Below are 13,297 nucleotides of genomic sequence, written 5' to 3' on the forward strand. Positions count from 1 at the left end.
GAGGACTAGTATCCACGAGGGTTCAGTCCCTGGCCTCACCTAGTGGGTTAAGGATCCGGTGTTGCCTTGAGCTGGGGTGTAGGTCGCAGCTCCGGCTCGGATCTGGCTGGCAGTTGTAGCTCTGATTCGACTCCTAGCCTAGGAACTACCATATGCCTCAGGTGCGGCCCTAAAAAGACAAAAAAAAAGAAAAAGAAAAAAGGCCATCACCAGAAGCTAAATATTCCATGATTCCATTTGTAAGACATTCTAGAAAACTCTCCTTTTAGACAGTGCTCTCCTTTATCTGATGCAGCTCTTCACACCAGGATTGCCCCAGCGCCAGTGAACTGGAAGCAGAAGTGGCTGAACTGGATCCGTTTAGGGAGCAAGTTTTAGCTCCCAAGGGAATCAGGAACCCAGATGTGGCCAGAGGTCAATATAAGGCAGCTTGGAGCACATCGGCGTGCGTGGGACTGTAACAGAAGGGCCGGGAGCCAGGGTGGAGCCTGCCGGGCCTGACCCCGGGATGAATGCCTGCTCTGGTGGCTCCTGCACGAGGCTGTCCATTCACACAGCCTTTAGCCTCCAGAGAACATAACCTCTCTTGGATGACCACTCTTGACAGCTGACTGCAGCGGCTGTCAAGGGTCCGAGGTGTAGGCCCTCGACAGATGTCCCGTTGTGCTTTGCCTGGCCGTGTACGGGATGCTTGACTGACCCTCTGCGGCAGCTTGTAAGGCGTGGCAGTGATAGAGCCCCGCGGGCAGGTCGACCCCAGAGCTGCGTCAGTTTAATAGTTATTTGCTGGCAAATGTAAGAATCTGCAGGGAAGGCCCATGTTAATTGAAGCATTGTTAGCATGACAGATTTTATAATGGTAAGTTCGGCTCAGATAGAACCTGTTCCTCGCAATTACAGCACGTAGGGAGAAAGGAAGCTGTGGTTAGAAGGCAGCAATTTCGATTCTGCTCCCTGGACTCCACCCGTCCAGCCGACCAGCCGTAGCGAGTCCGCCTGACCTCTCACGTACCCTCCAGGGTGAGTGAAGCGGGTGGGCTGATGGTCTCAAAAGTGCCGCTCCGCTCGATTCGAATCCCGTGATTCGAAAAGTCGCTGGGCGTGCGATCGGGAGGAGGAAGGGAAGACACGTTGCTCTGCTTAGACTCCAGCTTCTCGGCTTCGGACATCAGGATGGCAGGTCTCAGCGAGGTCCAGTGTTTACAGGATAACTTACCTATTTTGGAAAAGAACTGGCAGGGTTTAGCGAAGAGGATGGAAAAGGACTTAGGTTGTTCTTGCGACTAGAGACCCATCATCAGGTTTTCCGACGTTTTCCTTGGAGGCATATATTGCAGTGACGCACTGTAAGAAACAATAGGATTCCTCATATTAAATATTTTTAAGCAGCCCTTCCACATCTTGGAAAGAGTTCTCTTTTCTTCTAGGAAGGCAGATTTTATGTTTGACTTGGTGGTGCCCCCCCCCTTTCTTTTTAAGCTCTTAATCTAGTTCTTTTCCTGTCGGTGAAACTTTAGCATTTAAAAATGAATTGAAATATCGGCAACTACGTAAGCCAGAATATTCAAACGTTAAGTCTTTGATGCCTATGTGCGTTTTTAATTTCTTCTTCTTTTTTTTTCTCTCTGTTCCTCTCGACAGGTTCTCTTTGTAGTCAAATTCATTGTAATCCCATCACGAAAGTGTTGATCTTTTAGTAACCTTTATGGAGGCATTGTATTGATGCACATTCCCTCACGGTAACAGACGGTTTGTATCAGACATCATGCAGCTTAGCTCAAGTCCCACATGGAACTAATAAGCCACGCAATAAGTGGCCTTGTGTAGATGAATATGGCTTGGAAGAGTGAAAGTGTGTGCGGGTGTGCGTTATTGTCTAAACTGAATTTCTCCTGCCAAAACCTAAATGACAAAATGATTCTTGAATCCCCAGCGTCTTTCCTGGCCTGGAAAAATGGTGTGTTTCAAAAAGAAAAATAAAATTGAGCACTTTGATATTAAATTAGGCTTCTTAGCTCAATAGGAGAATGCTTTTTGAGTACAAGACCTCAGCATTTCTTTCTCAAAAGTACAATCACATTTCATTTTTAAATATGATCTCCAGAACTGCAAATGGTCCTACCTAGTCAGTGGAGCACCATTCATCAAGCTGTATGAACTAGTTAATTTCAACGACGAGCGCTCTCATAGCATGGTTGAGCTGTCTCTACAGGGATTTGAGATGAAACCAGCGTGTGGCTTCGGAAAAATCCTGTATTTTTATACGAAAAGGTGGTGTGAGGGGAGAAAACAAAGACGTTAGTTAATGGAATTGACATGGCTGTAGTTGTCTGTTGAAGGCTGACATTCCTGGCTCTGGTTTTCTTTCTGTTCTGTTGTTGCTGTCGTTTCAGTAACCGTAAAGCTGGATCTTCCTGGTTATTTTAGTATAGGAATTTTATTTTGCTGGTGGACAGTAGCATTTGTTCATTTTTCCAAGGAAACCACTGAACATTGCTTCTCCCCACTTCCCATCTCATTTAGCATCTACCAGCCTACAGTAGAGTTGCCCAAAAAGTTAATCGCTCCCATGGAGTTCTAAACACATCGGAGTAAAGCTGAAATTCACACTAATTGAAACCAAAATTCCACTTGAAATCTGCTTAGCCTCTTTGGGTGGTGGTGCAAGTAGGAAGTTATTACAAAAGGTGTTTATTTCAGAGGCTAATTTGAGGCAGTTAGACCCAAAGCAGTACTTTATTTGTCTGGGTTTCTTGGCATCTGCCTTCCCTGATCTGAAGTCAGAGCTGGGCGAGCTGCATTTTAGGGAAGTGTGGTATCGATTGTGGTTGGTAAGGGCAGGTTTTGATGGAACCTCGAAGTAAGATTTCCTGGAGAAAAGAGTGCTCGCGTCTCTCAAGCCGTCCTTCACAGCTCCCTCTGGAGTTGTTTTCCTCGTTCGCCTTCCTGCTTAAAACCCTGTCGAGGAGATTCTCACTGCTGTCAAGGAAGATAAGTCCAAATTCTGGAGCTCAGTGCTGTAGGCCCTCCGTGGTTGTAATGAACACTCTCTCAAAATCAAGCCTCGGGAGTGTCTCGTCTCTGTAGAAATCCTGATTGAACTCCTGTAACGATGTTATGAGACAGATATCGTTGGTCCTGTTTTATAGACACGGCACAGATTGTTTCGATACCTTCAAGGTTCCGTACATCATATGCTGAAAACAGACTGTGGGTCCAGGCCGGTCACTCAGAAGACAGACAGTCTGGTGGCCACTGCCTGAGTATTTGTTGTGGGAACAGGACGTGTAGGACCTTAGGAAATGTTATGCTTTCTCCCCTTCCCCATCTCTGTTCTTTCCTCCTTGGCCTCATTCCTTCTTTTCCTTCCCATTTTCATTAATACCTTACCAGGGAGTTAGGACTTAATGAAAATTTAGATTTGTTCCTTGCCCTGGAGCACAGGTCACCTCTGCCTGACACAGTGCCGCTTAAGGCTGAACCCAATTTTACTCCCTCCGTTTTTGTTCACTTCCCCGAAGATGTCCAGGAATGTATCTCTTGTCGACTCTGCCAGCACACCTGCCCCTCAGTGAACACAAAGATTTGACACCCTCTTAGCCAGCTTTGGCTTCTGATGCCCTCAGAAGTGGGCAGGACCAGAAACGAGGCTGAGGGACTGATGTTCCCTCGTCTGTCATGCTGCCTCATCATATTTTTATATCAAAATCCGTAGATGTGTGGTTCAAGCCTATAATTTTTTGAGCAGTTCAAGTGGACTCATGGAACTTTGAAAGGCTCTTGGAGATGCTCCAGGGCAGGGGATTTGACTCCAAAGGGGAAGGCCTGCTTGGCCCTAAGTCTACTCCTCGACCGCTTTCCTGAAGTGAGAGATCTTCCTTTTTGCGTTACACTTTGGGCTTCTCCATAATATTTCATCTGAACAAAGGATTCCAGGGCTACCACAAAATAAAAAGTCTGAGAAGTATTTGACTAGCCCAGGCAGGGAAGGGACGTGCTCATGGCCCTGTCGCAGAGCTGCTGTGTCTGTCACCTAGGTCTCCCGACCACTCACGTCATGTGACTCTTTCCATTTCCTTTTCTAATTATTTTAAAAAATATTGACACATATATGTGTTTATTGCTGCCTCTCTGGTGTGCTTGTAGTAAGTACTAAACTAGTAAAAACTAGTTCTTAAAAAAGTGAGCTACGTATGTACTTAAGATTTTTTTCCCCTTTGATTTGAACTCTGTTGTTCTCTTTTTCTGATTCTCATCCTAATAGTTAAATAAGCCGCTTTTGAGCACCAGTGTTATGCCGAGCTTAGAGATAGATGCTATGATAATAATAGAGTGAGTGTGTATATATGTAGCATAATGATAAAAGGTATGGTTTATTGAGCACTTACTATGTACCAGATATTGTTCGGGGTACTCTAGATACTTCATCGTATTTAAACTTTACAACATCTCAGCAAAGCAGAGACTTAGCCAAAGGCAAATAACTAGTAGTGACAGCAGTGGTATTCAAACCCAGATCTTCTCCATCTAAGCTCATTCCACTGTGTCATAATGCATCTCAGTCTCTCCCATACAGCATTACTGTAACTTTTTGTTTTGTTTTGTTTTGTTTTGTTTTGCTTTTTTAGGGCCACACCCACTGCATATGGAAGTTCCCGGGCTAGGGGTCGAATCAGAGCTACAGCTGCCGGTCATGGCCACAGCCACAGCAGTGCAGGAGCCAAGCCACGTCTGCGACCTGTGCCACACCTCATGGCAACGCTGGATCCTTGACCCACTGAGTGAGGCCAAGGATGAAACCTGCATCCTCATGGATACTAGTCGGATTCGTTTCCACTGCACCACAACAGGAACTCCTACTTTAACTTGTTAATTAATTAACAAATATTTATCTAGCAGCTATTCAATTAATTTAGGCTTTCCAAAGACAGCCAATGGAAAGGAGATGCAGGAGGGGATTGGAGGAGGGGTAAATATCCCCTTATCCTGGGGTATCAGAGAGAGCCGCCTACAGGAAATGGAACTGGTTGGATGTGAGGGTGATCCGGCTGCAACATGTCACCCCGTGGATCGCCGGGGTTGATTTGCCTGATCTGGCGGGCTAGGCGGGGGTCCCCTTCCTCCCTCACCACTACGTGTGTGTCCCTCCCGAAGCTACGCACTCTGTCAAAGAGGACAACCATCCCTGATAGAGGAGGACCGTTCTTCGGTCAAGGGTATGGGAGTAGCTGCGCTCCCCTGCTAGAACCTCCACACAGGCTCTCAAGGAACTGGTTGGTTCTTTGAGAGTGGATAGAAAAGGACCAGATGTTGGATCTCTAGAGGGAGATTTGGAGACAGGAAAGAGAGTTCTCTGCCAGAGTGGTGAGTACAGTGTAAAGTGTCGCTAGCCAATATTGGAAAGCTATTATACGTGTGTGTGTGTGTGTGTGTGTGTGTGTGTGTGTGTGTGTGTGGCTTCATGATTACAAAATTGAATATATTCATTTGTATTATCTCCCCAGTGAAATGCTACTCGTAAAGATAAAATAATTTAAAATTGTAAATGCAGGAGGATGAAAAGAACAGAAGAGACAAGAGCAGGTGATAGAGTCAACAACATTTTAGAAAATCACAGGCAACTACATGAATGATAAACTGAGTTTGCAGAATGGAGAAAACTGAAACGTAAAGCCTTCAAGAAGCAGTGTAATTCAAGCCATAGAATTGCAGGAGGACTTTGGATTCAGAGGTATCAGGTACCTCATAGAGTGTAGGGTAAGGAGTAGGTTTGAAAATAGAAGGATTAGTTGAAAGAGGAGTAAGACTCTCAGTTTACTCCCCACTCTGCATAGCCAAGCAGCTACCCTTGCACACACCCCAGTGGGAGACTGGAGGTTTACTTTCTGAAAAAAAAATGGAACCCAAGAAGCTCTGGATTCCGAACTGCCTCTTCCTGGGGCAAGAAGTAAGACACCCTACGGAAAACAAGGAGATTCAGTAAAAGACTCACACACACTGAGTTCTCCCACCACTTTCCTACTTAACTTCAGATTATACCCTTAGGCAGAAGATTAGAGGATGCCCTCTGAGAAAAAATAGTCCCAGCAATGAGTGCTGCTGGACCGGCAGGTTCCCCACAAAAAAGCCTCACCCACTCACTCCACAGTGAAACTCCCCAGTTGGCACTGCCCGTGCACAGACTATCTGATCAGCTTTTTAAAGTCTCATTCATAAAGAATTGGCAATCAAAGATTACTGGACATTAAAGAAAGGAAAACTTTTCTTTAATGGTTTTAATCTGAAACAAAAAAAAGAAAGCCAGAAGTTGCAGAAAATGGAGGAGGAGACAAAAATGAAAATGACAATAAAAATATGACAGAAAACAGTCAAAATTAGAGGATAAGAGTTTTCATATTGAAAGGACTCACTAGCAAGGGAAACAAAAGCAAAAATAAATAAATGGGACTATATCTGACTGAAAAGATTTTGCACAACAAAGGAAACATCAACAAAATGCAAAGGCCCCCTATTGAATGGGAGGAGATATTTGCAAATTATATATCTGATAAGGGATTAATATCCAAAATGTACAAAGAACTCATACAGCTCAACGTCAGAAAAAAAACAACCAATCCAATTAAAAAAAAAAATGAATAGAGGACCTGAATAGACATTTTTCCAAAGAAGACACGGGTGGCCAATAGACACATGAAAAGATGCCCAACATCATTAATCATCAGAGAAATGCAAATTAAAACCGCAACGAGATATCACTTCACACCTGTCAGAATGGCTATTTTGAAAAAGACAAGAAATAACAAGTGTTGATGAGAATGTGAAGAAAAGAGAACGTTTGTGCAATGTTGATGCAGCCATTATGGAAAACAATATGGAGGTTCCTAAAAAATTAAAAACAGAACTACCATACGATCCAGCAATTCCATATCTGGGTATTTTTCCAAAGAAAACAAAAACACTAATTTTAATTTGAAAAGATATATGAACCCCTGTGTTCATTGCTGCATTATTCACATTAGCCAAGATATTATGGAAGTGGCCTAAGTACCCATCAGTGGATGAATGGATAAAGAAGATGGGGAATGTATACACACACACACACACATACACACACACTGGAATATTATTCAGTCGTAAAAAAGAATGAAATCATGCCATTTGTAACAACATGGAGAGACCTAGAGGGTATCGTGCTAAGTGAAATAAATCAGACTCAGAAAGGCAAATACTATATATTTCACTTACATATGGAATCTGAAAAAAATAAATAAACTAACATAGCAAAACAGAAACAGAGTCCTAGCTTCAAAGAATAAACAGGTGGTTGCCAGAGGGAAGGCTGGTAAGCCGAGGGATGAGTGAAATAGGTGAGGATAATTAAGAGATACAAACTGTCAATTATGAAATAAATGAGTCACAAGGATGAAATGTACAGTGTGAGGAATTAGTCGATAATAATGTAACATCTTTGTATGGTGACAGATGATAACTAGACTTAGTGTAGTGATCATTTTGTATTGTATAGAAATAATAGACTCACTGTGTTTTGCGTCAGGAACTGACCTAGTGTTGTAGGTCAATTATACTTCAAAAACAGACTCATAGAAAAAGAGATCAAATGTCTGATTACTAGAAGTGGGTGGGGGATAGGAGAGTGATTGGGTGAAGGTCAAAAGATAAAAACTTTCAGTTATTAGATAAATAAGCACTAGCGATATAATGTACAACATGATTAATATAATACTGCTGTATGTTGTGTATATATGAAAGTTGTTAAGAGTGTAAATTTTAAGAGTTCCCATCACAAGGAAAAAATATTTTTTCTTTTTGTTTTGTCTCTATATGAGGTGATGGATGTTCACCAAACTGACTGTAGTAATCATTGCATGATGTATGTAGGTCACATCATTATGCTGTACACCTTAACCTTGTACAGAGCTGTATGTCAACTATATCTCAATAAAACTGCAAGGAAATAAACAAGATAAGAACAAAGGACTCACTAAAGCAAGCCCAAAACAGTGAATGATAAAGGACCCCAACAAAAGCTTATCACTGAAATTTCAGAATACTCAAGTTAAAGAATAAAACCCTAAAAGCTTCTGGAGAGAAGAATCAGCTCACACACAAAAGAATTAGGAAACAGAACATTATCGGGTTTCTCAATTGCCCTATGCAAAGTTAAATTACAGTGAAACGATACCTTAGAAATTCCAAGGGAAAAATCATTTCAGTCTTTAATTTTATACCCAGGCAAACTATCATTTAGGTGTGAGGATGAAATAAAGGCATTTTTAAATATTTGAGATATTAAAAAATGATACCTCTCATGTTGCCCTTTCCCAGAAAGCTGTTCTAGAATATGTTCCACCAAGATGAGGCAGTAACTCAAGGATGAAGTAATGAGATCTAGGAAACAACAGCCTCAACAAAGAAATACAGTTGGCCCTCTGTATCCACCAGTGTGAAACCCCTGGATATGGAGGGCCGGCCACATTTATTGTACATACATACTATGCCATTGTATATGAGGGACTTGCACATCTGCAGAGTTTGGTATCTGTAGGGCCTCCTGGAACCATGGGGATACAGAGGGAGAACTATAAACAAGATTTCCAGGATGATGGTGAAAGTTCTAGGAAGGTAGCAATGGAACCAGCCTAGAGCACAGCCTGTCCAAACCATAGTAGAGAGAAGCGTCCTTCAGGAAATGTATCTCCAAGGGGAGAAATGGCTCGATGGGCTGTGTGGTGTCTTTGATCAGACTGAGAAGGATTTAAGGTTTTGTCCTAATTGGGGGAGAGTCTGGTGATAGGTACATGGAAACTCAACAAGTGGGGACAGTCAACAAGGTAGGTACTCAACAAGTGGAGACCACGGCAGTTATCCCTTTGGGGAAAACAAACTCAAGGGCAAAAAAGGAATAATATATTACATGACTTGGCAGTGAACAGTTTTTTTAGGTACAAGGTAAACAGGAAATATTGACTTAACGAAAATTATATTCAAAAATAGTTGAGTATCTTGAGGGGATGAGAAGTACATTTGGGAGTTGAGGGAGTTAAATCCTGATATTCTTTAATAAAAAGCAGTAGTGGTAGTATGGGCGAGGGGATAAATGTTTAAGAGTAATATAAGAGAGCTAGATTCTCAGTTTTCATAGCAGGAACACAGTAGATGAGGTCTAAACAGAGGGAAAGAATAAAAAATTTTTTAATAATGATTTTTATTTTTTCCATGATAGCTGATGTACAGTGTTCTGTCAGTTTTCTCCTGCACAGCAAGGTGACCCTGTCACTCATACATGCATACATTCTTTTTTCTCACATTATCATGCTCCATCACGAGTGCAATATACATGCATTGTTTAGAAAAATGAAGGTGAAGAAGAAGCAATTAAAAGTGGTCAGTCCTGAAGAGCAAAGAACTGTTGCTTTTTCGTTATAAGCCCTGTGGTATAGTTTACATTTATTAAACTGTACATGTTCTTTATTTTAAAATGTTCATATAGGTGTCGTGTGTGAATTTCTGTTTTAGTTCTGTGTCTTGAAAAATCAAGAGGGTGACATGATAGCAAGGAATCAGAGTTGTTATTAAGAGGGTTTGGCCTTGGCTTTGGCCCTCATCGCCTTTGAGACCTTGGGCAGGACGCTCGCCTTACTGTGTCTCAGTTTCTTCCTTTACGGAAGGTCGGAAGTTGGCAAGGACGGTCTCCATGAGCTCTTTAAGTTGTATAGTATCCCAGGATTTTATGATCAAAATAAGAGTGCTGTACAGCCAATGAAGAGTTAAGACCTGGGTGGAGGCTTGAAATTCCCACTTTTTCCTTTTTTAGTTGAAATCAGACTTGGCCAGAAGTTTTCACTGTGGTCTCTGAAAAGAATTCAACGCCCACCATCCATTGTGGAGCCTGGGGCAGGCAATTGACTGTGCACTGGCTCAGGGACGCATATCTGAGTGTTATTTCAGTATGAGGTGGGGTTGGGTTTTTTTTTTTGGTATTTAATATTTTTCAGTATGAATCACAGGTGAAATTTCCATGCCATGTGTAAACAATTTCGCTTTTTTATTGAAACAGCGAATTCAGGAATGTCATATTGGGATGTCAGCCATTTTGCTTTTATCAATGTATGGAAAAAATGCTTTTCCATTAATATAAGAAATGATGTCATTTAATATGGAGGAGACCTTATAATTCAAGGTCAGCAAATCTCAGGAGGTGATTTAGGTCACCAAGCTAGCTTTGGAAAAAGAAAAGAATGTTTTCTCTTTGTCTTCTCAAGGTTGTTTTTTTTTTTTTTTAACCAATTTTCCTCTCAGACTTGGGGGTAGCTGATGGAGTAGCGTGGTTGTGAAAAGGAGGCTCTGGCTAATGATACCCTTGCCATTGAAACATACAGCCCTGGGAATTTCTTTCCCCTCTCTGAGCTTCAGTTTTCCCAAAGACATGACTGGTCGAAGTATATTCAGGATACCTTTTAGCGTTAACATTCTGTGATTCTGCCTCCTTATTTTTTGTGTGTATTCAGACCACTCAAGAGACCTGGTCAGGTTTGGGGGTCGGGGGGGGGGTTTCTTTAAAAGTTCAGTAGAGAGAGAGTGGACTTTTCCTCTGTTAAAGGCCACTCCCTCCCACTTAAGTGAAAAGTCAGTTGAATACTAGATAGGAACAAAAGAAAACCGACTTTGATTTTGTGTTGGTAGTGGTTTTATTTTTTAAAAGAGAAAAATATTTAACACGTTTGACTGCACCACTTTTGTCCACCAGTTTGCAATTTACAGAGTACTTTCTTTTCATGTTTATTATGTCATTTCAAATGTCTTCATTTGAAAAAGACATTGTTTTGGGGCTGCGTTGTATATTACCGTATATTTGATATTGCAAGCGTGTGGATAAACACGCAAATACCCTCACCTCGGGTCTCTGTTAGGGCTCGTTAAGGAAGCAAATGGTCTTCAGAGACACAGTGAGAGGAGGCAGGACAGACAGATGAAAACCCTTTAGCAGGTTACCCAAGGTACACAGAAGGACACTTGATTGTAGAAAAGCAGCCTCTAGCGGAAATACGTGAAGGGAAGAGCGGATTTGCCCCACGAGCCATAGTTTCTGCCTGGTAGCTCTGCAGCCCTGTGTTCTGGTTCTCGACAGAGAGAAAAGTTAGAGGCACAAGAGAAATAACAGAAAGCAGGTGACTTCCCGTTTATTTAATGAGCATTGACTGAGCCCTGGCACTGGGTCAGATGCTTGGGGATCGGAGACGGATGCAGCAGGACCCTTAGTCTTGATTATGCAAAGGGAAGATGCTGGGAGAAAAGGGCCAAATGTGTCCGAGTGGGTAACACCAGCCTCCAGTGGCTAAAAGCGGGTACTGGGTTTATGGCACCTGTCCCTGGAGTTCATGTTAGCAAACCCTCACAGGGGTCTTCGAAATACACGATCCCAAGGTGGTCCTTCTTGGTCTCCAGCTCTCGGGACAAGGGAGCAGGGAACGAGACTGCCTTTAACCACCACCTGAAAGGAGTGGTTGATGATGGCGGGGTCATACGTTCACGCATTTCCTCTTTCAGTGTTTAAGAGCCAAGGAAAAAAAAGAAAAAAGACTTGTTTAGTGGCTCGTGTTTCGGGAGCATAGTCTCTGCCAAAATTTCTTTTAATTCTGTTTTCCCTCCTTTACAGCTAAGATATCAGCATGGACTCGGCACGCCAGACTTGAGGCAAACCCTCCCTAACCTGAAAAACTTCATGGAGCACGGACTGATGGTCAGGTGGTAAGTTCCTTTCTCCCTGACGCCCAGAAACTGTGGTGTGGCTGATAATCCTGAGACACTGCCTGACACCTGCCATCCGCGTTTTCGTCTGTGATGAGGTGTCTGAAGAAAAGGAAAGGCAGCCAGCGTCGTGGTGCCGGTCTAAGCTCCCATCTGGGGTGTCGTTTGGACTTGGGAGGGTGGCTGGGCAGGGCATCCTTGAGTGCGTGGCTGAGGCCAAGACTGGGGGACAGCCATGGGATTCGTGAAAGGGACGTCGAGCCCCCGGGACTTTTCCAAACAGACAGGATGGAATGGCATCGGGACCCGTGGCCGTGAGAGTTAAGGGAGGAAAGCAGACAAGGAATGGGTCGGGCTGTCGGGATCTCGTCTGAGACCGGGAGACACACACATGCTAGGATGTTTCACACATGTGACGTCAATGCCTCTTGTCCCCTGAGGGCGCATGACCTTTGTCAGGAGGGACACGACCCTCTGAAAAGAGGAGAGACGTTGCAGCTGTGCACGGTGGGTTAGTGACCTGGCTTGTCTCTGCGGAGGTACCAGGTCCATCCCCAGTCCGGTGTGTGGGTTAAGGGACTGGCATTGCTGCAGCTCCGGCTCAGATTCGATCCCTTGCCCAGGAACTTCCATGTGCCACGGGGGGTGGCCAAAAAGGAGAGAGAGAGAAAAGGGGAGAGGGGAAAGTCTGATGCAAAGAAGACATTAGACGATTCCCTTGACTTCTTAATAAATGGAAAGCTGTTGGCTGTAGTCATTGAGTCATTCTAACCCTTGGATGATGGGCAATAACTAAAAAATCCTGCAAATTCACATCAGGCCTCTGGAGTCAGGCATCTGGGGACAGCGTGGTTTCTTCTAAAGAGCCCCGGCTTCTGATCCAGGTCTTTTTCTCATTTGCCGTGTGAATTTAAGGTCCTGCCTCTCTGAAACGTAATTTCCTCATCCGTAATCCCTGCCCTGCTCATCTCACCAGTGCGTGGTGAGGATAAAATGAGATGGGAGATGAAAGAATTATCTGTGGGCAGGAAAGTACAAGAATAGTTTCATTTTCTTTAATGTCATAAAAATAGGCCTTGAGAATAAGAAAGTGACATCTCTGATTTACCTTTACTTTAGCTTTTTTTTTGGTTTTGTCTCGTGATCTTCAGAATGCACATTCTGGATGTCTGATTTTCAATAGGACTCCTGTTAAGCAAATGCACAATTGTTGAAAGAATTCTACTCAGAATATCAAGATAGTTATAAAAATGAGTGATAATAGGGACTGTGTGCTCTGAGGAATGAGGGCTAGGAGTTGCGTTTTAATGTAAAATAGTTGTAGTAGTAGTAATGAAAAATGAATTAGTAGGAGGCCCTGTGGTGGCTCAGTGGGGTAGGAACCCAACTAGTATCCACGAGGATGCAGGTTTGACCCCTGACCTCGCTCAGTGGGTTGAGGATCCCACGTTGCCATGGCTGTGGTGTAGACCAGCAGCCACAGCTTCAATTCCATCCCTATCCCTGGAACTTCCATATGCTGTGGGTG

At 43.3% G+C, this 13,297-nt stretch overlaps 1 protein-coding gene across 2 annotated transcripts in view; it reads left to right on the top strand.

The window, feature by feature from the left end:
- Window positions 1–13,297, top strand: part of UVRAG (UV radiation resistance associated) — a 283,852-nt gene that overhangs the window by 246,067 nt on the left and 24,488 nt on the right. For both annotated transcript variants that reach the window (XM_047752708.1, XM_047752709.1), the window contains one exon: window positions 11,678–11,769. In XM_047752708.1, the coding sequence (XP_047608664.1) occupies window positions 11,678–11,769 (92 nt within the window). The remainder of the gene's footprint in view (window positions 1–11,677; window positions 11,770–13,297) is intronic.

This window comes from Phacochoerus africanus, chromosome 11, assembly GCF_016906955.1.
Source record: "Phacochoerus africanus isolate WHEZ1 chromosome 11, ROS_Pafr_v1, whole genome shotgun sequence".
Lineage (NCBI taxonomy): Eukaryota > Metazoa > Chordata > Mammalia > Artiodactyla > Suidae > Phacochoerus > Phacochoerus africanus.